This window comes from Phocoena sinus, chromosome 14 (assembly GCF_008692025.1).
Source record: "Phocoena sinus isolate mPhoSin1 chromosome 14, mPhoSin1.pri, whole genome shotgun sequence".
Taxonomy (NCBI): Eukaryota; Metazoa; Chordata; class Mammalia; order Artiodactyla; family Phocoenidae; genus Phocoena; species Phocoena sinus.
In genome coordinates, this window is record NC_045776.1 from 83,846,597 (window position 1) to 83,868,697 (window position 22,101).

A 22,101-nucleotide genomic window follows, 5' to 3' on the forward strand; every position below is an offset into this window, starting at 1 on the left:
GGTTTCCGCCCCCTCCCTTGTAAGTTACAGATCTTCTAAAACAGAGGTCTCTGAAGATTCTTTTATTCGGACTACAGTGAGCTGGAGAAACCTCGAAAGGTCACCTCAGACATTACTACTCCTACTACTGTTACTTGGGATGACCTGGGGACCCCACGAGTCACCCCTTGGTGCCGCCGCTGGGGTGTTTATTCCGGAGGATTGCCGAGCTGTGCAGTCGCTCCGGGCGCGGGCTTGGGGGGTGGAGGCGCCAGACGGGGCGGTTGCCCACCGCGGAGGAGGCCGGGGGCGGGGTGGGCCGGGAGGAGGCGCCTAGAAAAGGAGGCGCGGCCGGGAAGGTGCGGAGAGGGCCCGGCGGCGGCGTGCGCCTCGGGCTGGGCCGGGCGGCGGGCGGCGGGCGGCGGGCGGCGGAGCGCGAAGGCGAGGCCGGGCCCGGCGTGGCTGGAGCGCGGCCAGCGGCGGCGGCGGGCGGGCGGGCGGCAGGCCCGGCGTGGCAGCCGCCCCGAGCGCACGGAGCCGGGCGCCCGACCGCCGGCCCCTCCTGGGCGCGGCGCGCGCGCGCGCGCGGCCGGGCCGGCCGGGGAACCGGGGACTCGGGCCGGGGGGGCGGTGCGGGTGGGCGCCGGGCCCGACGCACCGCCTCTCGGCTCTGCCCGCAGGTCCCCGGCGCGCAGCCCTCGCCCCGCCGCCGCCCGCCCCGGGCCCCGGAGCGCGGTGGAGGAGCCCCCCGAGGAGCCGGGGGCCCGCGCCCGGCGCCCCCCAGACATGGTGGGCCACCTGCATCTGCAGGGCATGGAGGAGAGCCTCAAGGAGAAGAGCCGGGAGGGCTTGCTGGACAGCCCTGACTCCGGGCTGCCCCCCAGCCCCAGCCCCAGCCCGCCCTTCTACTCCCTGGCGCCTGGCATCCTCGACGCCCGCGCGGGGGGCTCTGGCGCCTCCTCGGAGGCCCCCGGACCCGGCGAGGCCAAAGCGGTAAGCACGCGGCTTCGCGCAGAAACCGGGAACAGAGCCAGCCCCCCGGATGGGGTACTTCAGGAGCCGGGACTGGGTTCCCCCCGCCATCCCCCCAGCCAAGAAGGTGGCCAAGTGACAGCCACGCTCCGCAGGTGGGGACGGTCCAGCCTGACCCCAGCAGCCCTCTCCCTGGCTGTGGGCCTAAGGAGTGATCGTCTGTCTTACTGTCAGCAGTGAAAGAGCAGGGGTTGAGGACTGTCCGAAATCCTCCAAGAGGCTGGTTTCAGGCTAGGTGAGCTGGAACCCCTGGCCGAAGCAGTGTCCCCAGGTTCCCTGTTTACTCTTCCCCCTGTGCTGCCAACGTGAAAGACTTTTTTTTTTTTTTTTTTTAACCAAACGCAGACAGGAGCCCTTCCTTCCCGGGGTGTTGAGGTATGTTGACGTGGAGCTGAGGCGGTGCCTGGGGAAGGCTGGAACCCCAGGGCAGGAGACGCAAGAGTTTTCCCTCTTGCCAGACTTAGTGGGGCCCTCAGGTGGGCTCCGGGGGTCACCCAGCTTGGTGGCTGGGCTGAGACTGGGTTCCCTGCACCCCTTCCCCGGCAGGCGGGAGCCAGGCAGGCGGGATCGGGCGCCTTTGGACATCCGGAGTCTGCTAACAATCCCAGTGGCATTTCCCTGTTCTGCGGCTCTCTGCACGCCTTCACGTTGTTTCTGCCGGGTGTCCTAGCACGACTGCAGCCCGGTGCCGCTTTCCTGGGGCCCCGGCAATGCCCACCTGGTACCTCACAGGGCAGTAAATGCTTCCCCCCAGTTGGAAATCCTCCCAGGAGCAGAAAGGAATGGTTCCCCTGCCTCCAGGCCTATTGATGGGAATGTCACTGGCGTCTCCCTTGCTCCCTGGTCCAGTGGGTCCCAAACTCGAGTGGGCTCGGGAATCTCTCAGAGATTTTTTTTTTTAAGTATTTATTTATTTGGCTGCATCAAGTCTTAGTTTCATCATGCGGACTCTTAGTTGCGGCATCTGGGATCTAGTTCCCCGACCAGGGATCGAACCCAGGTCCCCTGCATTGGGAACGTGGAGACTTAACCACTGGACCACCAGGGAAATCCCTCTCCTGGAGATCTTTCAAGAATATCCATGCCCACCTCATACCTCCAGACAGTGTCATTTAATTGGTAGAGCTTGCCACCTGGACATCAGGATTTTTAAAACCTCCCCGGGTTATCCCCATGTGCAGCAGAGTTTGGGAACCGCTGGCTTAGACCAAAATCATGCGTTGAATTTGAACTTCGGTCTCTCTTTTGGGGGCTGGGGGTAGGAGAGGCGTTCTGGACTTCCAGGGATTGATAGATGTGACCCAGGCTGTTGGCAGTGAAATCGATCCCACTGTCTGAACGTACCAGCTTTCCTGAAAGAGTGTCTCAGACTTGGCACAGTTGAATGGAGGGGGTGGTATTTGAGCTCTCGCGTTGGGAATAAATCCCTGTGGTGTCCTACACAGTGGGCCTTGGAGAAAAGGGACAGGGAACCAGCCTTCCCCTTTATTCTTTGGATGACCCGGAATCCCCCTTATAGAAGGATCTTTGGAGGCCTTCCCTGCCGGCCAGGCCAGCCAGGGGCGGCCGTAAGAACAGTGGGCCTGGCTTACTTGTCTTGGCTGTCCTAGTTGATTTTATTTTTTCCCCCTCCTTGCTAACTAGATGCCAGGTATGGAACTGAGCTGTCTCTGATCTTTCTAATTTGGCTTGAAGGCAAGACCTGGGGCTGTTTCCACACAGGTAATGACACCTGCATTTAGATAGCCTTCCCGGGTGCTAGGAGCCGTCCTAAACTCTTTACCTGCATCAACTCATTTCATTTTCACAGTAGTCCCAAGAAGTATGTAGGTGCTCTTATTACACCCATTTCCCAGAGGGGGAAGCTGAGGCACAGAGGTTAGCGACTTGCCTAAACTAAGTGGCGGTGCTGGATTAGAACCCAGGGAATTGGGCTCCGGAGTCTCTACCCTTGAACCTTTTGTGATCCTACCTTTCGCTGTGCAGCTAATTAACTACCTGAGTTTTGTTGTTGTTGTTTTGTTTTGATTTAAAAAAAAAAAATACCTCTGAACCTACAGGATTTGGAAATGCTGCTTTTAATAAAAAGAGAGGGAATGGTTGCCACAGGGAAGCCTCTTCTCAGCCCCGGGGCCTGCAGCTGGGGCCCCGGGGCCTGCAGCTGGGGCCCCGGGCACCTAAATTATCGTCACACTGGCCGCCTCCATCCCCCCCCCCCCCCCCCCCGCAGGTTAACTCCTGTTAAATGTTGCTAATCTGGTGTTTAACAAAACCCTGCCTGCGGGCGCGGCTCACTGACAGTGCTTTCCAGGCGCAGATGTAGGCAAAATTTCGGCTGCTCTCCTGCGTTTTGGAGTTGATGGTTTCTAGTGGCTGGCTGCAAGCAGGGCCACTTTGCTCTGGCACACCCTTAATGGCACCTGTCAGACCATGTGGGCCTGGGGTTCAGCCTGGGGTAGGCATCTTTGTTCTGACACCCAGTTTCCAGCACTGCCTTCCTGGTCGACACTGGTGGCGCACACCCCAGCCAGGGGGATGAGCTGCAGTTCTGTCCCCAGACCCCTGGCCACCGAGGTCCTCGATAGCTTGTCACCGTATTTATTATACTGCAAGTGCATGTTAAACTTGCTCACCCTCTAGAAAGAGGCTCCATTTCCCCCCACTTTGTTTTAATAAGCTGGACGTAACTTCTGGGCACTACCCCGTGGATGTAGGGTAACTGGCTGGCTGCGACATTGCCCCCCAAGACGTAAAAGGCACTGGGGAGTGGGCTGGGTGTAAATGAATTCCTCAACCCCACCCTAACTTGATCATAGGTTTTCTTCTGGCCCACTCCGTGGACCAACGATGGTACCGTTCCTGGTAATTCCCAAACCAAAGGAAGATCTAGGAATCGGTCATTCGTCCCACTGGTACTTATTGAGCACCTGCTATATGCCATGTGCTGTTTTGGGCCGTGGGTGACATAGTGGTGAAAAAGATGTTTAGGGGCCCTGCCCTCGTGGAACTGGCATTCTAGTGGGAGAGACAGTCACCAACTTAAACATGTGATAAAACACCAGGTGGATTGTTAAGTGCCCGTAAGACAAAGAGCTGGGTTCAGGTAGAGCTCCTTTAGACTGGATGGTCAGGGAAGTGACATTTAATGGAAACCAGAAAACATGAGAGAGTGGCCGTTATGGTCATAGGGCTGAAATGTGTGTCAGTCCAAGGGAATGGCAAGTGCAAAGGTCCTGAGGCGTGGTTGAGTTGCAGCCGTGAGGCTGGTGGAGGGCAGTGCAGGGACTTGTGGGCTAAGCTGAGGCCAGAAAGTAAAATTCCATTTGGTCTTTCCAAAATGTACTTGTGACTGTTTTATTTTTATTTTTTAAAAAGGTCTCATGAGCTCCCAGACCCTCCAAATTAGAAACCCAAATCAGAGACTTGACTGAGAAGTGCCTGTGCAGAACAGGCTCTGTGGAGGGCTTGTCTCCCTGCAGTGGGCCCCTGGTCGCCTGCAGGCCACCGGGACAGCCAAGGCCGCCTGCCGGGCCAGCCAGGGTTTGCCTGTCAGCTGCATTCATCCCACAAATATTTAAGCCAGGCCTGGCGAGGGATACAGCTGTGAACAGGACAGCCGCTGTCTGTGTCACCTTTGAGCTCTCAGGGCCTGGACCTCCGGCTCCAGATTGAGGGAACACCCCATGTCCTTCCGGCCCCCCTCCCCGTCCTGCCTGACGGAGCTGTGGGGAGAGGTCTTGCTGCCAGGAAGGATGAGTGAGTGTGTGTGGCAGATACCCATCTCCCCAGGTTAACATGGCCAGTTCAGGGAACTAGCCCTGTCCCCTCTTACCACCCTCAGGGAGAGCACAGATGGCATTTGGGATCGCAAGTCGTCTTCTCTGGGGTGCATCTTTGAGGGAACAGCCACCACTGGGGTGGGTGAGATGAGGACAGATCACCCATCTGTGGCAGATGAGGGGCTCGGCCCTCCGTGGAGTGGTGACTGGAGGTGACAATCTGGGCTGTTACCCCTTCAGATGTGGATATGGGTTCTCTAGAAGCCAGTGGCCTGGGCCCCATCGTGCGTTGCCCCGTCACCCCGATCTGATCTCCTGGGGTTTATCTGCACATCGAGTGTATGTCCGAGTGGCACACTGGGGAATTTCCCTAAGGACGAGGTGCTGGTTCCATGGACCCAGATTCCGAGGGAAGCCCTTGGGGCCGGAACCAGGTAGAATTGGTGGTGGGGAGTGGGTTGTCTTTGCCCATCCTCGAAAATCTCCCGGGGCTGCCCAGCTCTTGGAAATCTTTGTCACTGCCAACTCTTAGGATCTTGGCTGTCACCACCCCTGCCCCCAACCCAGGACACCTGGATTTTCTCATTTCTCTGTTTCTGGTCTATGATGGTGAAACCAAGGGTGAGGGCAGAGAGGGAAGGGAGTTAGGAATTTAGGGAGTTAGTGCCTGGTATTAGGAAGGATGGAAGCACAGGTGGGTGGACAAATGGATAGATGGATGGATGGATGGGCAGATGGATGGATAAATGGACCGATGGATGAATGGATGGATGGATGGACACACGGATGGATGGATGGATGGATGGATGGACAGGTGAACTAAAGAGACAGGGGTCAGCCCCCATGGCCCCCTTGCAGGCTCACGGTGTGTCCCTGACCAGCGAAGGTGCCTGTGAGCAAGCTGAGGTGCAAGAGAAGCAGGTGTGTCAGGCCACAGAGGAAGGAGCCTGTTGGCGGAAAGGAAGGCCATGAGGCCAAAAACCCTGGTGCCTCCTTTCAGCCTGCGTCCGCTTAATCCTGGATGAAGTGGCCTCCAGCGGAAATTCAGCAACGTGTCTGACAGCCTTGCGTCTCTGTGAAAGGCTCATCTGAGTGAGAAGTTCTACCTGTAGCTTTAGTCACACTAAAGCCCATGCCCTGCCAGGTGCTCTGGGGGCGAGGGAGTGAACAGGAGCCACCTTCCTGGGAAAATGCCACTAGGCGGGGACTGACAGGGACTCTCCTTGGGGTGGGCGTGGTCTGTCCTTTGTGCCCTTGGGACTCCTGGCCTCCCTGCTGTGGGGTGGGGGAAACAGATACGGTACAAAGAGGCCTGAGGTCTGAGATCCGGGTGTCAGCAGGGCCATATTCCCTCCGAAGGCTCTAGGGAGGAATCCATCCCTTGTGTCTATCCCAACTTCTGGTGGTGGCCGGCCATCCTCGGCGTGCCTTACCTTGGAGATGCACCCCTCCATCTCTCCCTCTGTTCCCCCGTGGCCTTCTTCCCTCTGTGTGTCCCGTGTCCAAAGTTCCCTCTTTTTATAAGGACACCAGCCATGTTGAATTAGGGCCCACCCCCGTCCAGTGGGACCGCATCTTAACTTGATCACATGTGTAAAGACCCTGTTTCCAAAGAGGGTCACATTCACAGGTCCTGGGGATTAGGATGTGAACATATCTTTGTGGAGGCCACAAACCAACCCACCACCATCCTGCTGGCTTGGGTCCATCGGGCACCCAAGGGCATCTTGGGGAGCAGGCCCGTCCCTGAGCCCTGCCTCCGACCTGTGATGTATGGGTTTGCTCAGTTTCACTGCTCTGAGTGCCAGACCCTGCGCCTGCGCTGTTTGGGGTCTCCTGGGCTCCCCGAGCCTGGCCCACTCACCGCCTCTGTCGTGCCGTGTTGTGCAACGAGCCTTTTGGAGTCCCTCCCCTCACCCCAGGATTTGCCACCAATACCCGAAGCCTTTCATAAAAAGGATAAGAATTCTTGGGGCTTAAATGTCCCTCCTTGGATCACTTTCCTCATGGGTGCAGGTCAGCGTCCCCTTAGCCCAGCATGGGAGCTTTTGGTCTCAAATCCCCAAACACGCCGAAGATATTCAGTTTAATTCCAATCGTGGTTGAAGCCATCCCCCGCCAGTGAGGCCAGTGGCCTGAGAAAGGCTGTTTCGGCCCTTACAAAGGTTCCCTGTGGCTTTGGTGAGGACGCCCCTCTCCCATGTCAGTGTGGGGTCTCCCCAGACCCTTCCTCCTGCCACTTACCCTCCGCTGATGGGGGCTTGATGCTCCCTAAGCGGAAGGTTCTGTGGGTCACACGTGGCTTCAGCCACGTCCCGTGCGGTGGCAGGTGGGGGACCACCGTGTGTCGCAGCACTGCTCCATCCCTACCTGTCACTGCCAGCCAGGCCCGGACCCCCGGTGGGGCTGGGCTGTCACTGGGGCTGGGCTGTCACCGCGCGGCACGGAGCTCTCACGACGGAGGACTTATCTTTCTTTGCCGTCCTGTGGGCCGTGCCCTGTACCACAGCCAGGAAGGGGGAGCTCTCCAGACGCCGGGGTGTATTTTTACTTCCAGGCGTGGAGTATGTATCCTCACCCGGCAGCTCCAGGGAAGGCGTGTGAATCACTGGGTGAGGCGGTGGCGGGGGGCGGGGCACGGTAGGCGGAGGGCAGCCCGCTGTTCTCTGGGTCCCACTCTCTCGGAAGCACTCCCTGGTCCCTACACACACCCCCTGCCTGCCCAGGAGACCAGGGAGCCAGACCAGCCCCCTCCCCAGGCTAGAACAGGGCTCTCCCGGTCCCTAGAAGGAGCTGGGGGCTGGAGGCTGGCCCAGCTGTGTCGCCATCCCAGGGTGGGCGTCTGGGAGTCTGGGGTCCGGCCTTCAGCTCTCAGCTTCCCCGTGCCTTCCCCTGCCCCTGCAGCCCAGGGCTGCGAGGGGACCCGAGGACACCAGCCAGCTCGTGCCCGGGCATCAGCCTCCTCGTGCAGACGAGCAAACTGAGGCACTGTGCACAGGTGGCTGGCACAGGTGGGTTCCTCGACGGGTCCTCTTCAGAGGGAAGCAAGCACCAGGGCCTTTGGGGAAACGAGCTGGGATGTGGCTGCCCCAGGGTTGGGGGGCGGTGAGGGGAGCAGGGCGCCTGGGAGCTTTCTTCGCTCCAGGTGGCCCAGGCCAGGCCATCAGGTACAGCGGCAGCAGCAGGGGGTCCCCTGGGAGCTGGCGCCCAAGCCCCGTCCTCAGCTCGCCTCCCACGGCGGCGGCTCCGATGGGAATATGCGTCCAGCGTGGCTGGAGGGCTGCCCTTGCAGGGCCAACGGTGTGCCTTCCTGGCCGGCTCCCGGGGCTGGCCGGGCTCCGCGCGCAGCGCTGCCATGTTGATGTTAAAACACCGCTGCAGCTGCAAGACTCGGCTCTGAGCTTCCGGAGCGCGGCGGCTGCGGGACGGCCGGAACTGCCACCGGTCCCTGGAGCCCTGCGGGGGCAGCCTCAGGCCTCGGCAGCGACTGCCTGAGCTGTCTCGTCGCCCCCCGGGGCCCCTGGATGCCAGCCTGCGTCTGGATTTTCAGAGGCTTCCTCTCTCTCTTGTATCGTGTTCCCAGGTGGGACAGATTTTAGCTGTTTTCCACCAGGGCCCTTTGGTAAACGGTGCCCAGAGCTCCAGCTTCCTGGCCTAGTCTGTGAGGTCGGCCTTGTCCCTTCTGCTGGCAGCCAGTGTGGGGAGTGAGATCCGGCCAGAATGGGGCCCCAAATGTGCACTGGGGCTGTGCCAGGAGGCTCAGGGGGACCCGAGAGGGATGGTGGTACCCAGCTCTGCACCGAAGGCTTTGCCTCCTAAGGAAGCCCTCCCTGCCCATGAGCTTGGGAATTGTTCTTTCTTGGGGGTGGGGTGGGGGGACGGAGGCCAGTAGCAGGCTGGCCCTCCCTCCCTCCGGCCCTTCCACCTAGAGACACCTCCCAAAACCTTAGCACCCATGTCCATAGCCCCTCACACGCCTGCCTCATCCTCTCTCCTCTTCGGTGTCCACAAGAAGAGCCCTGGGAGGCACTGTACCTCATCCGACTCACACAGGGCCTGGCGCGCAGTAGGTGTTTGGCGCACGGTAGGTGCTCAGCAAACCCCTGCACACATTTGGGAAAGCGCCATACTTCACGCTTCAGATAGCCTTGCGGGGAGAGAGTATGATTTTTATGCCCATCAAATCATGGAGGTTTACAGCTGAGGCCGGTGCCGATCTCACAGAGCCACAGAGGATACCACAAGTGCCTCTATCTTGTCACTGTTTGATTTTTTTTAAACTTATATATTTTTAAATTTTTGGCCACACCGCGCAGCTCTTGGCATCTTAGTTCCCCAACCAGGTTTGAACTCGGGCCATGGCAGTGAAAGTGTGGAGTCCTAACCACTGGACCACCTGGGAATTCCCATCACTATTTTATTTTTAAATTTAAAGCGCCTGAATGATGTGCACTTGCTTCTGAAAGGTAGGAGCAGGGTTGTCTCAAGGTTAAAAAGAGTGTGGATTGTACCTCTCTCTCCTGAGAGGACCCCCCCGCACCAGGCATCACCCCTCGAGCCTTTGTGAAAAGCACGCAGAATACAAGCCTTTTCTCCGTATTCTGAGACTTTTATACAAGACTTTATGTGGCGCTTGCCCCGTGCCGGGCCCTGTCCCACACATTCACACACTTTGAATCATTGTCGTGACTGCGGCCTGGGAGGCGGGTGCTCCTGTAGCCCCACTTCGGGGCCCAGGAGGCTGCAGCCCCGAGAGGGGTGTTGTTTGCTGGGTCACATGGTGTATTAGCTTCCTGTCGCTGCTCTAACAAATGACCCCACGCATAGTGGGTTAAAACAACACAGATTTAATATCTTACAGTTCCAAAGGTTAGAAATCTAAAACAGCTTTCACGGGCTAAAAGCAAGGATTTTGGCAAGGCATCCCCTCTGGATGCTCTAGGTGAGAATTCTCGCCTTTCCCGCCTTCGAGAGGCTGTCCACAGTCTTTGGCTCCTGGCCCCGCCCACTCTTAAGGCAGCAGCATGTCCTCAATTTCTTTCTGACTCTGACCCCCCTGCCTCCCTCTTTCACTTATAAGGACCCCTTGTGAAGACATTGGGGGCCCACTGGGTACTCCAGGACAGCCTCCCCATCTCAAGATCCTAAACCACATGTGCAAAGTCCCTTTTGCCCTGTAAGGTCACGCACTCCCAGGTTCTGGGGATTAGGACATGCACATTTGGGGGGCCATTATTCCACCTGCCGTGCCCAGCAAGGGAGAGATGGGACAGCTTGACGACAGCTGCTGGGGGCCTATGGAGAAGCCCCTCTTTCCGCAAGTCTTAGATCTTTTCTTCCTGTGGTCCTTCCTCGGCCCCTGTCCTGGGGACGCTGTGATCAGCTGAGGAGGGGGCTGCGGTGACCATGTCCATAGGCTGAGAGAGGATTTGAAGACAGGTGTGGGCCTGGCCCAAGGGCTCACAGGACGGCGGGGAGAGGTGGAAGGGGAGCAGGGCGCTGCTTTGCACGTGTGAGGTCCTGCCTTTGGACACCATGGGGTCTGCGAGGTGCCAGGCCCTGGGGCCAGAGAGGTCATCAGGTCCTGAATCTTAAGGAGCTCATGGTCTGGGGGTGACACACAAAGGGGTCGCAGCAATGGAGACCAGCAGGTGGGAGCTCCAGGAACCCCTCAGAGGATGTTGGGGGAAGACAAGGGAGCTGGTGCCTGAGTTGCCACCCTGGACGGACCAAGTGAGAAGGAAAGGGAAGGACGTTCCTAGTACAGGGAACAGCATAAACCAAGGCACAGAGGCAGCCTGGGCCGTGGCCAAGGCGAGTGAAAGATACATGGACAGAGGCCTGTGTGGGAAGCGCCCTGATCCTGTGTGTGAGGGCAAGCTTGCTCCGAGCAGGAGGTGACGGGACAGGTCTTGGGGCTGCAGCACCCGCCCCGTGGACCTGAGAGGCAGCCGGGGAACATGGGTGAGGGTGCAGACTCTGGAGCCAGACCGCCAGGGTTCCAACCCCAGCTCTGCCTCTTCCTAGCTGTGTGGCTTCAGGCAAGTTACTTGGCCACCCTGGGCCTCAGTTTCAGCATCTATAAAATGGGGATGCTAGTAACAGCACCCTCCCGTGATCGAATGTACGGATACATGGAGTGCTCAGAGCAACGACCGGTGCGGTTAGCGCTCAAAAAGCATAGCTGCTGTGATCTCTCCTCGTCCAGGCGAGGACAGGGAAAGCCTGTGAAGGATCTGAAGGAGGGGCCCACAGCCATGCACCAAGAAGCGCCGGGAACTCTTCCCTCGATGAGCACGGTTTTCAGTCCCTCACAGAGCTCCTACCTGACGTGTCACCCAGGGGTGCAGCTTGCGAAGCTTAGGCTCAGGGGCTCCCTGAGAGGGGTCCCAGTTCTACAGGGCTCTGAGCCTGGCTCCTGGGGCTCGGGTGGGCTGGGCGTTGTAGAAAGAGGCCGTTACCACGTCCCCTTATTGAGATGCCCAGGAACTGAGGGGCAGGCCGGTGGCTGGGTGGGGAGCCGTGGGCATCAGAGCGCTTGGATTCCACAGAGGGACGCTGGGGTGGGCTTCCCGATGGACCCCGCAAAGCAGGCTTCCAGAAAACCAGGACTGGAGTGGTGTGGGGCAACCCTGTGCCTAGCGGGGAGCTGAGGTTGCAGTGCCAAAGGGCTGCTCACGTGACCCTGTGTTCCTGGCTCTCCCCACAGCCCCTCCCCCTCCCCCCGAGCACCCCGGCGCGAGAGATGAGGCCCCGGATGCTGCCCGTGTTCTTTGGGGAGAGCATTGAGGTGAACCCAGAACCCACGCCCGAGATCCGGTGAGTGGGGCAGCTGGGCCGGGTGGGGCGGGGTGGCCAGGCTGGGGCACTCAGCAGGCTCCCCTCCCTCTAGGCAGCCCCTCCGCGTGCTGCTCCCCGAGGAGGCATAGCCGTGATTTGAAGAGACTCTATCCCCAAGTGGCCTTCCCTGCCACCTCTCCAGCCCTTCCCGGCCCACATGCAACCATTTCCACACTGACCTTCGCCCCCAACCTGGCTGGGTTTTATTTTGCATTTGCCCCTTTTTCCTCCAGGGAGCCATTGCCCTGAATGTGTATTAGGTGCCCTCCCACGTGTAGGACGTCTCAGGTGGCACCTGCACTTCTGAGTTAAGGCCACCCCACCGGGAGCTTTCCCCCAGCCATCTGCCCTCCTCGGAGGGCTTCTGGGGATCGGGCTTCCAGAAGGTGGAGTCTAGGGTCCGTGGGTCTCACCCGCGTATCCCTGGGACGCTCAGGATGGATTTGTCCACGTCGCCCCGGCCTGCCCAGGGGTGTGGGACCCACTACCTCCTCCCGCTTCACCTCTGGATAGGGTCCCAGGAGACAAATAGGTCCCCTTTAAAAGTTTTTCTTCCCAAAGAGCTCTCCTTTTTAGTTTTTATTACAGAGGCCCCAGCCAGGGTGGATGCGAGCTGCCTGGGCCCAAGGGACCCCTGCTTCCCTTCCCACGCGGGTCACCTGTGGGGTGCAGCGGGGAGGGAGACAGGTGAAGTCCCCACGCCCCTCCCCGGAGCTTTTCCTTCCAGTGTGATGATCTGGGAGCAGAGCTGGGGGCACTGACCAGTTGGTCACGCGTAAGGAGGGTCACTCACCTAGAGGTGCTGCGGCTACTTGGGGGGAAACTCATTTTGATAACATTTCAAACTTAAGGAAAGTTGCAGGAAGAGTACAGGGAACCCCCGTTAGACAGATTCATTGGCTCCTTCCATTGGCTTGAATATCTGCTCACTGTCTCGTTCTACGTAAACGACACTTCCTTCTGACCCGTTTGAGAGGATGTTAGTGACACCGTGACCTTGAACCTCTAAGTAACTCCAGCTGGTGTCCTTCCTAAGGACAGGGACATCCTCTCACATAATGGCAGTGCACTTGTCAAAACCGAGCCAGCTAAAGCTGAAACACGGCCGCTGCCTGGTCCAGTCCTGCCCACTGTCCCCAAATGTCCTTTTATGGCCTATTTTTATCCCAGTCCAGGATCCCGCCGGCGTCACGTGCGGCATTTAACTGTCCCGTCTCTCGAGTTTCCTCCAAGCCAGCTGGGTCCCTCAGCCCTTCCTTGCCCTACAGACCCGGGCATTTCGGAAGAGCCCAGGCCGTTCCGTGTTCGCACTGCCCCCCCACCCCCGACCACGCGGGACGGTGACCTGGCTGCCGCATCCGGGGCTCACCCCCGTGCTCCCGCCCTCCCCCGCAGCTGCAATTCCGAGGTCAAGTACGCCTCGGAGAAGCACTTCCGGGACAAGGTCTTCTACGCGCCGGTGCCCACGGTCACGGCCTACAGCGAGACGATCGTGGCCGCGCCTAACTGCACGTGGCGCAGCTACCGCAGCCAGCTGACCCTGGAGCCGCGGCCGCGCGCCCTGCGCTTCCGCAGCACCACCATCATCTTCCCCAAGCGCGCCCGCAGCTCCTTCCGCACCACCCTGCACCTCAGCCTGGGCCGGCCCCGCCGCTGGTTCACGGCCAGCGTGGAGCTGCAGCTGTGCCCGCGCCCCGGGCCCGGCCTGCTGGGCCCCGCGCCGCTCTGACCGGCAGCCCGGCCCCCGCGGCGGCCGGAGCACGGGCTCCACGCTCGGGAGGGACCCCGGGCTGTGTCTTGCCCGTGCCGCAGCCGCTTTCTCAGCACCTACCCGGTGAGGCAGCGTGGGCCTGGCTTTCCCGAGGAGCCCGGGGCGGGGGCAGGTGGGTAGGCGGTGCCCGCCCCGACGGCCTGGGAGAGAAGAAGGTGTGTTGGCCCTGGCTGCCCTTGAAGCAGTGGACACCCCGAACGCCGGCAGGACTGAGGCGTCCGGCCCGGCCTTGGCCGGGGGGCCCCCCACCAACCCCGGCTCCCAGGCCACGTGGGAGGGAAGAAGGGTGCCATCCAGACACCCGCCGCCCCTGGAGAGGGCTGTTTCCAGAGCAGGCCTTTCACATGTGTGCAGCTGGACGCCCAGAGCCATAGCCCAGCAACCTCTGGTGGACGGTGAGCCGGGAGGCTGGGCGAAAGCCGGCAACGCTGCCAGGGCTGGTTGTGGGTTGTGTGTGGGGAGCGGCCTGGAGGAGCCCTGCCCGCGCTGTCCCCGTGCCCGTGCCCCAGTGCGGAGGATGGAGGGCATAGCCCGTCAGCACCGAGGCCTTTGAGCTCTGTGTCCGGAGCCTCACCCGCAGGGCATCCTGCTAACCTGTGTCCTGACACCTTCAGGACCAGGACTCTGGACCGTCAGAGCCCTTGAGCCAGGTGCCAAGGGGAGGCGTCTAAGCCGTTGGAAATGACCACTGCCACCTGCCCGCGGCTCCTGGCCAGCTGTCAGCTCTCAGATTCCGTGGGGTCCAGCTGCCCTCGTTCCGGCCTCCCGTTCCTACAGTGGCCAGTGCAGCAGGGTTCACCACACACGTGCAAGGTCGGGGGAGGAAGACGGGAGACCCTTGTGCTCCCTGGGAAGAGCCAGGATACCTGGGTGCTGGGGCCACGGCCTGGGGCTGCCTGCCACCAATGCCCCAGAAGCCCACAGCGTGGCCATGGAGATGCCTTCAGACCTGATTGGACCCAGCAGGTGGAGGCTGCCCCGCCGCTCTTCTGGCATCCCCCCAAGACGGGGCGTTAGCTCCCTCGCTGCGGGGAGGGGCGGCTCGGAGCTAGCGTTCAGGAGAGGCGAAGTGACTGATATATTTTTATATATCTACAGACTGTGCATGTTCTCGCCACAGAGATGCTTTCTGATTAACAAAGAAATAACTTAAGAATCGATTGATTATCTTAATAAAACGTGCAGACTCGAAGAGACTCCCTCTTCCATGTTTCTGAGACCCTCAAACCCCACCGTGGGTGGGACTGGTCTTCATAGGCCCACGGTCCCTCCCCACCGCGCACAGGGGACAGGGAGACACTTGGAAGGCTCAGAGAGAGCCCTGTGCCCCTACCTGATCCCTGTAGACAGCCTGAGTGCGCCAGCCCCACCCAGGAGCTAGGTAATAAATGCAGAGGCCCAGGGACTGGGGTCTGACTCCGGGGAGGGTCCCGGGAATCTGCATGTTTGATGCTCCTGAGCTTTGCGCTCCGCACGCCAGCCCTTGGCACCTGCAGACACCCTAAGCCAGATCTGTCCCCGGAGAAGGGCCGGGGCTGCCTCTGCAAAGCAGGCGGCCTCGGCCTTGTTACACCCTCTGCGCGTCTGGTCCACATCGTTGGAGGGGCCTCTGGGACCCCAGACTGTGAGTGAGGCGGACACTCGGGGCAGTGTCCTTGAGTGGGAGAGTGCCGGTGTCTTTGCAGGGGCTCCTGCCTCGATGGAGGACGATGTCTAACAGGGCGGGGCCAGGGTGAAATCCAGGAGGGCGGGGCCAAAGGACAGGGTCATGTCACTGAAAGGAAGAACCTGGAGGCCTCGGCCACTCAGTACGGACAAGCGGGGTGCAGACACAGCCTTGGGAACTCCGAGAGCGCAGCCTGTGTAGAGACGGGATTCTGTGCGGATCCACACTGTGGGGCGCATCGCTGGCACCAGGCAAATTCAGCTGCACGAGTTTGCTTTCCAGTCACAGCCCTGATTTCCCCACTTGGAAAGAAAAATGGGTTGGGCTTCCTGACACGTGCAATTATGGTGCCAGCGAATCCGGTGACCTTGGAGATGTCTCTGGAATTGCCCTTCAAGAAACAACTTCTGAGGCGTCCAGTTAGCGGATGGCCTCTAACTAGAGCTTTCCAGCAGCTGTCAGGCTCCTCCCGGGCACCCCGCCAATGGGAGTGCGGTGGGACGGGACCAGTTGACCGAGGCTCAATCCCTGCCAGGTCCTGCTTCCTGTCCCTTTTGTCTTTCACAAGCATCACCCTGACAGGCCTCATACCCTCCTGACTCCATCTCAGCATCTCCCTGAGGACCCGGGGCCGCACGTGTCTAACAAGACCGTCTCCTTTGATCATGCAAACGGCTTCCGCCTTCCCTGATGACCTTGGAACTCCAGGATGGGAGGAAGAGGACGTGGGGTGCAAGGGCTGCGGCCCGTCAGGCCCCCAAGTGCGCCCCGGTTTCCCTCTGAAGCAGCCGTCTGTCCTACGGGAACCCAGAGGACTTGGAGACCCGGCAGAAAGAGGTGCCAGCTTCGTCTAGGTCCCGTCCCAGCCCGTGGGATTTCCACCCTCAAAATAGCGGGCCTGGAGGCCAGTGACCCCGCTGCCCGGCTTAGGCTGCTGCCTGCAGGAGGCCCTTCTGTCCTCTGCCCTTCCTCCACACTCCCCAGACCCAGATGCACTGGGCAAGGGGGGCAGAGGTCACTCACTGAAGCCCCCTGGGAGGGGAAGACCAACACGGGCAGGCAGGGCACGGTGGCTGGAGAAGAAGCCTGTCGCTTAACTTCTCTAAGCATCTGCCCGGCAGGCCCATGGCCTTAACTGCCTGGCGGCTGGGACGGTGCGAATCCGTGCTGGTAAAGCTTGGGCTGCCATCGAATCGAGCCGGGACCCTGCTGGGGGCGGGTCAGGGCGTCCATCTCTCTCGAAGGGGCAGAAACGCTTCCCAATGTCGAGGGCCGGCTCTGGCCCCAAACACCCATCCTGAGCCGCCTCGCTCAGCCTCTTCTGCTGTCGCCCCAGCCAGTCTCTGGGTTCATCTCTGGGTTCACACTCGCAGGCTTCCAAAGCTCGGCGGCCCCCGCCCCACACACAGGTGCCCCGTCCGTCCGCGGTCTCGTCTCTCCTCCGCAGAGTAGCCTTGGTGAGAACAAACCACAGCCCTGGCGGCCGACACGTACACGGGGCGCTGCCTCTGTCTGCAGACCGCTTGGCCCTGCTGTCAGAATTTTCTGCATTTAATCTTCCCAGTGAGCCTGTGAGATAGCTGGTGAGACATTCTGATGAGGAAGCGTGACCTGGCTGAACCCCGGAGGAGGTGGGCTGGAAGGACAGCCCGTCACGTGGCTGCCACAGCTAAACCCTCCCGGCTTCCTGGAGAAGCCATGAAAACACATGCGTCTCCTTTGAGGGCCCTCCTTGGCCTTCTAAAGGTGGAATGACCAGGGGGCCCTCCCACCAGCTGCCAGTGATCAAATCAGTTTATCCCCGTAAATATGCAAATTAAGATTCACTGTTGCGGGACCACCTGGAGTTTTTTTCTCTTCTCTCTCCTTTCCTCGCAAACCCATTCTTTCTTTCTTGCCTTGTCCCACTGACTCCTCCACAGGTGAGTAAACTGTGTCTCTATAGAGCTACACAGCCCATCTCTGAGGTACTCTTCACAGCAATATCATTATCCCATTTTACAGATGGGGAAACAGAGGCACAGAGGGTTCAAATGGCTTGGCCAGGGTCACATGGCCATTACGTGGCAGCTGGCTCCACGGTCTGTCTTTACTCATGTGCTGCACACGCCCTCTCGCCTGCCCCATACGTGGCCTGGCCCCATCCCCACTCCCCGAGGCAGTGGGGCTCTGTCCTGGCCTTCTGTGCCGCGCCAAACCCCATGCCTCCTGGCCTGCTTTTCCCTCAATACACCCAGCACCCTTGCAAGCCAACAAGACCCAATTTCAGAAAACCAGCAAATCACCTTACTGGGCATTGACTGTTCCGTCTCAGAAATTCCAGGGCCTCCACACTGCCTTCTGTCTAAGCCACCCTGGGCTCCTGAATGCCCCCGGCTGGGTTTCACCTCCCAGCCTTTGCCCACACAGGTTCTTTCCACTCAGCCCATCCCCTCCCCAAGAACCACCACCTCCAGGAAGCCACCCCGACTGCTCCAGGTCAGCTGTCACAGTGTCTGTGTCACCTGGCCCGAGGTGGGCTTGTCCTGAGCCAACCCTAGTGCTGTAGGGACCAGCCCGTTCCTGCCCCCGCTGTGGGCGGCAGCTCTTCGGGTTGGTGGGCCGGGACTCCCTCTGCAGAGCCGCTTGTGCCCTTACTGGAGAACTCCTGGCCAGAAAGAAGTGAAGGGACCAGGTTCTAGCTCTGACCTCGGGCACCACCCTCGCTGCAAATCACCGGCATCAGAAACACCTGGGCCGCTGGATGAAAACACAGATTCCCAGCCCCAACCCTGGACCTAGAGAATCATTCCTACCCTGTGGGTGGGGCCCAGGAATCTGCACTCTGACCAACGTCCCAGGGTTCTAAGACGCTGGGAAATTAGCCAGCAAGTGTCCTACGCTTGGCAAATCACATTCTCATTTTCTATGGAATCGGATCCTCACAGCATCAGTTCAGCTCAACAGTCGCTAGGGGCTCAGTCAACAACAGAGTCAGGAAGAGAAAGGCAAGATCTTTGCTCTCGAGGGGTTCTGTCCAGTAGCTTGCAGGGTGTTAGCAAAGACCCAGAGGAGAGAGAAGATGGGGAGGGATAATGGGTTCTTAGAGGAGGGAATGACCCAGCTGGGTTTTGAAGTATGTGTAGGAGTTTTCCAGAGAGATGGGGATCAGGGAACAGCAGGGGCCTCCATTTTAAGATGGAGCAGTAAGAAAACCAAACAAGATGGGGGTGGGATGAACCCTTTGGTGTGGGGGGCTGAGGACTGGCTGGGTGAGGTTGGAAGAGAGGGTGGACCCTTCACAGGCACCAGGAGGCCGTGAGCTCTCCCTACACCCCACAAACATCACTGTGTGGGGTCTGTGCCACTGGCCCTAGGTGCCGAGTGGTGTCAATCCTGAGGCCATGCAGACAGGGGGATGGCAGAGATGAGCCTGTGGGCTGACACTTGTGTCCCTGCCACCCCCGTATCACTCTGGTCTGACTACAGCTGAGGGAAGTGCCATGGGATGCTCGGTGGCACCAGCAAGCATGGCCAACCCCTTGTGGCTGGTGTGGCCAGCACAACCTGACCCATCCTGGATTCCAGGTTGGGGCTGGCCTGCGCCCAGGACCGGAGGGAGGGCCGGAGCAGGACAAGACTGTTTTCTGGCCCAACACTGCCACCTGCCTGTCGGCATCAGAACTACAGCCCAGGCGCCAGGCTGAGCCCTGTGGGGCTCCAAAGACCCCTCTGCTCATTTCGCCACACAGGCTCGCAGGGTAAACTTGGAGCGCCAGGGAGGGTGGGCAGAGTCCCCTGAGGACGCACATCTCTCCGCATGCCCAGGTCCACACCCTGGGGAGACGAGGTGCTGGGCTGACCACCAGTTCACAGGTCGGGCAGGGGATGGGAATTTCTGCATCCAGTGGGCCTTGGTTCTCTCCTTCACTGCTCCCCACACCCTGCCCCGCCCCAATCCTTCACGCACGTCCATGGCAAAGAATCGCAGCCTCTCTGGAGCTCCGGCTCTGCTCCTGAAGGAACACAGCTCGTGTCTGAGACACGTTCTACCAAGCCTGCAAGACGCCAGTTGGCAGCTGCCTCAAGACCCAAGCTGGGAGGGAGGGTTGTTCTCTCTTCTGCCGCGTATCCAAAGCAGTGACGGCAAAGGGTCTGTTTGTTCCCTAACACAGTGTGGGCAGGAATAATTTTTAAAGTATTTAACAGTTAAGAGCTGACGATGGCCTTCTTGGATACCGTCACCATGGCTGTGAATATCTGACACCCTCCTCGTGGGTGTGAAAATTCAATACTCTCACCACGGGTGGGACTGTTCAAGGTCTGCACGGTGACATCCTTACCGTGGGCGTAAATATTCGCCTGCAGAGGGGAGAGACTGGTGAGTCAGGGGATGTGCCCTTGTCCCCCGCAGGGTTACACTCCAACTGTTCCCCTCCCCCCCGCCCCCACGGCCCAGTCGCCTGTCCTCCTGGCTGCCAGGGCTAAGATAGAGAAGGAGCCTCTGTAAGTGGAGTATAATTCGCTTTTTAATGAGAAGAACGTGTGTAAATGACAGGACGCCACCGCCGTGCGCAGATGGCGGTCACAGAATCCCCTTCAAATTCATTCTGCCCAAGGAAGGAAGGGAGGGAGGACGCAGGGGGGCTCGAGAGCTGGCAGCCCCTGCCCCACCTCGGTCCTGTGGACTATGGGGTCACCGACTGTTGGCCTGCGCACGCCTCTTGAACAGTAAGCAGAGATCGAAAGCACAGCAGCAATAATACTGGGTAAGTCCTTCCTTGCTTAAAACATCTGAATTAATTCATTGAAGGTATCAAAAATATACCCTGTAAACCAATATATCATTTACACCTGCCTTTCCTTCCCACCGCTGCGGCAACGATGTATGAAAAAAACAGTCCAGTTCCTCGGAGCAGCCGCTCACCCCAGGCCGCACCCGGCCCCGTCGCCCGCCCATCTGGCCTGACTTGGTTTCCAGCGGTCTCGTCGGCTGGGGCAGCCCGTGGGGACTGGGACAAGAGCGCTGGGGCCTGGACAGGGCCTGTGTCCGTCTGTCCAGAGTGCTAAGCGGGATGGGGACAGAGGGCGGGTGCGGGGGCTGCTAGCTCAGTTTAGACTTTGGTTCCAAATGCGTTAGGTGGGGAGGCAGTGGCGTGGGAGGTGCGTGGTCGTCCTGCTTTGGGTCCCTGGCCGCCCCGGCTGTGTGCGTGTGGCCGCCACACGCCTGCCGTGCCCCCTCCCCGGCCCCTCCCCTCCCGAGCACCAGGTAAACATCCCCTGAGTAAGGTCACTGCACAGGGCCAGCCGGGGCGGGAGTCGTAGTTAAGGCTTTAGACAGGCAAGGATGCCGGCTCTGGACGGACGGACGGACAGACGGGCGCACAGGCAGACTCAGGGGCTCCTTCCTCGGTGGGGGGAGTCGGCAGCCGCCCGCTGCTCCGGCCGCTCGCCGGCCCACCCCGTTCTGAGCCTCACTCGCTGTCGGAGAGCGTCTCGTACTGCGAGCAGAGCAGCGGCTTGGGCTCCTCGTCCCAGGCGTGATGGGGGCCGGCCAGGGGCCCGCTGCCCGCGGGGAGGCCAGGCGGGGGCGGGGAGGCCATGACCCCCGCCTGCAGCCGCATGATCAGGGGGTTGTAGGGGAACGGTGTGGACCCTGCGGAGAGGCCGGGAGAGAAGCCCCGGAGGCCCCGGTGAGCCTGGCGGCCCCCAGGGGCCCACCCGCCCACCTCCCCAGGAGCTGGGGCCTCGGCCTCCTGCCTCCCCACCTCTCCTGTCTCCTGGAAGCTTTCTCAAACTGCCCACCTGGCCTCACTCCCAGCACTCCCACGCCATTCGTGCCCGGCGGCCTGTGGCCCGGCCCAGCGGGAGCTGCCTCGCTCTTCCTGCCCTCGCCCCCCTGCGTCTGTCCTGTAGCCAAGAGCTCCCTTGGACCTGCGGGAGATCACGCACCTCCCCCAGGGACCTCCTCGCAGGCACAGATAAGTCGGGGGCTCCCCTGAGGCCCCCCAAGCCTGTGGGACTGGCCCTTGCCCACAGGCCTCTCTTCACCTCCTGAATCCTTCACCCTCCCTCTAGATCGTGCTCTTTCCCTCCACCTGGGCCCTTACGAGAAGCATCCTGACCATCTGCCAGCCCCAGTTCGGCTGGCCAGGGCCCTGGGCGAGTGTCTCAGAACAGGCCTGACCACGTGCTCCGCACACAGTAGGTGCTCGGGCAGCCGGCCAGGCCCACCTGCCCGCCCCCGGGGCCCACCTGCGGACGAGGGCCGGTCCTCCCACACGCGGTTGGTGAGTGGGGTCCGGCGGTTGCAGTCTCCCTCCGAATGCACTGAGGAGACGGAGGGTGGCCGGTCCCCAGACGCCAGGCCTGGGGCCGGGGACTTGGCTTTTCGGCTGCTGGGTCTGCCGGAGACTTTGGCCTTCCCGCCACCACCTGCAGGGGGACACGTGGGAAGGGGCCGAGTCGGACTGAGGACAGCGCTCGCGCTGTAGAGGTGGTGGGGGTGGGTGGGCGAGGCCTCGGACCCCTGCTTCCCGGGCCCCCCAGGGAGGGGGAACAGCAGCCCAGCCCCCTGGGAAGCCAAGGAGATCGACCAGATGGCCAGACCCAGCCAGGAGCCTGGATTTGGAGGGGGTTTCTACTAGGGGAGTGGGTAGAACTACTCGCAAAGCCCCCTCAGGCTGCCCTGAGGCCCCCTACCCACCAGGGGCTAATACCTCAAGCACGGAGCCTCAGGCCTCTGGCTTGACCCTGACCACTGCCCCAGGACTGTGCCGGGGCTGGGCAGGCTGCAGGCCCTCTGCAGAGAAGCCAGGGCCCCTGAGGCCAGGCCTGGGCCCTCATTAAGTCCAGAAACTTCCCGGGGCCACAGTGTCCAGGTCAGAAAAATGGCTCAAGAACTCTCTTCCTGGCCCTTGCCCTGATACGCAGTGTTGATCCGGGACCCAGGGCAGAGGGCGAGCCAGCCCGTCTGGTTTCCCTGATTCATGAGTTTGGATCTGGTACACAGATGCTGGTCTCCACCCCATCAGCCCCGAGGGCCAGCCGTGAAC

The 22,101-nt window shown here is 60.5% G+C and overlaps 2 protein-coding genes across 26 annotated transcripts in view; one reads left to right on the forward strand and one right to left on the reverse strand.

The window, feature by feature from the left end:
* The first annotated feature begins 734 nt into the window (after positions 1-734).
* On the forward strand, positions 735-16,923 carry RFLNA (refilin A). 2 transcript variants are annotated; one of them, XM_032603728.1, is made up of 4 exons: positions 842-972; positions 2,656-2,733; positions 11,500-11,609; positions 13,026-16,923. In XM_032603728.1, the coding sequence occupies exons 3-4, from the start codon at positions 11,536-11,538 to the stop codon at positions 13,357-13,359; spliced, it is 408 nt and encodes a 135-aa protein (XP_032459619.1). In that variant the 5' UTR covers positions 842-972; positions 2,656-2,733; positions 11,500-11,535; the 3' UTR covers positions 13,360-16,923. The 2 variants fall into 2 exon arrangements, with proteins under 2 accessions (XP_032459618.1, XP_032459619.1); XM_032603727.1 differs by lacking the exon at positions 2,656-2,733 and having other exon boundaries at positions 735-972.
* Positions 16,924-19,557: 2,634 nt separating this feature from the next.
* NCOR2 (nuclear receptor corepressor 2) overlaps positions 19,558-22,101 on the reverse strand; it is a 223,112-nt gene continuing 220,568 nt past the window's right edge. For 18 of the 24 annotated variants that reach the window (XM_032653910.1, XM_032653924.1, XM_032653923.1 and 15 more), the window contains 2 exons: positions 21,302-21,481; positions 19,558-20,702 (listed from right to left, as the gene is read on the reverse strand). In XM_032653910.1, coding sequence (XP_032509801.1) covers positions 20,521-20,702; positions 21,302-21,481 — 362 coding nt within the window. In that variant the 3' untranslated portion in view covers positions 19,558-20,520. The remainder of the gene's footprint in view (positions 20,703-21,301; positions 21,482-22,101) is intronic. The other 6 variants (XM_032653920.1, XM_032653918.1, XM_032653915.1 and 3 more) reach the window with 1 other exon arrangement.

Coding starts and splice junctions, on each gene's coding strand:
- RFLNA (XM_032603727.1), top strand. CDS start 766: ATGGTGGGCCACCTGCATCTGCAGGGCATGGAGGAGAGCCTCAAGGAG. Junction 973..11,499: donor GACCCGGCGAGGCCAAAGCG/GTAAGCACGCGG, acceptor CTCTCCCCACAG/CCCCTCCCCCTCCCCCCGAG. Junction 11,610..13,025: donor GAACCCACGCCCGAGATCCG/GTGAGTGGGGCA, acceptor CCTCCCCCGCAG/CTGCAATTCCGAGGTCAAGT.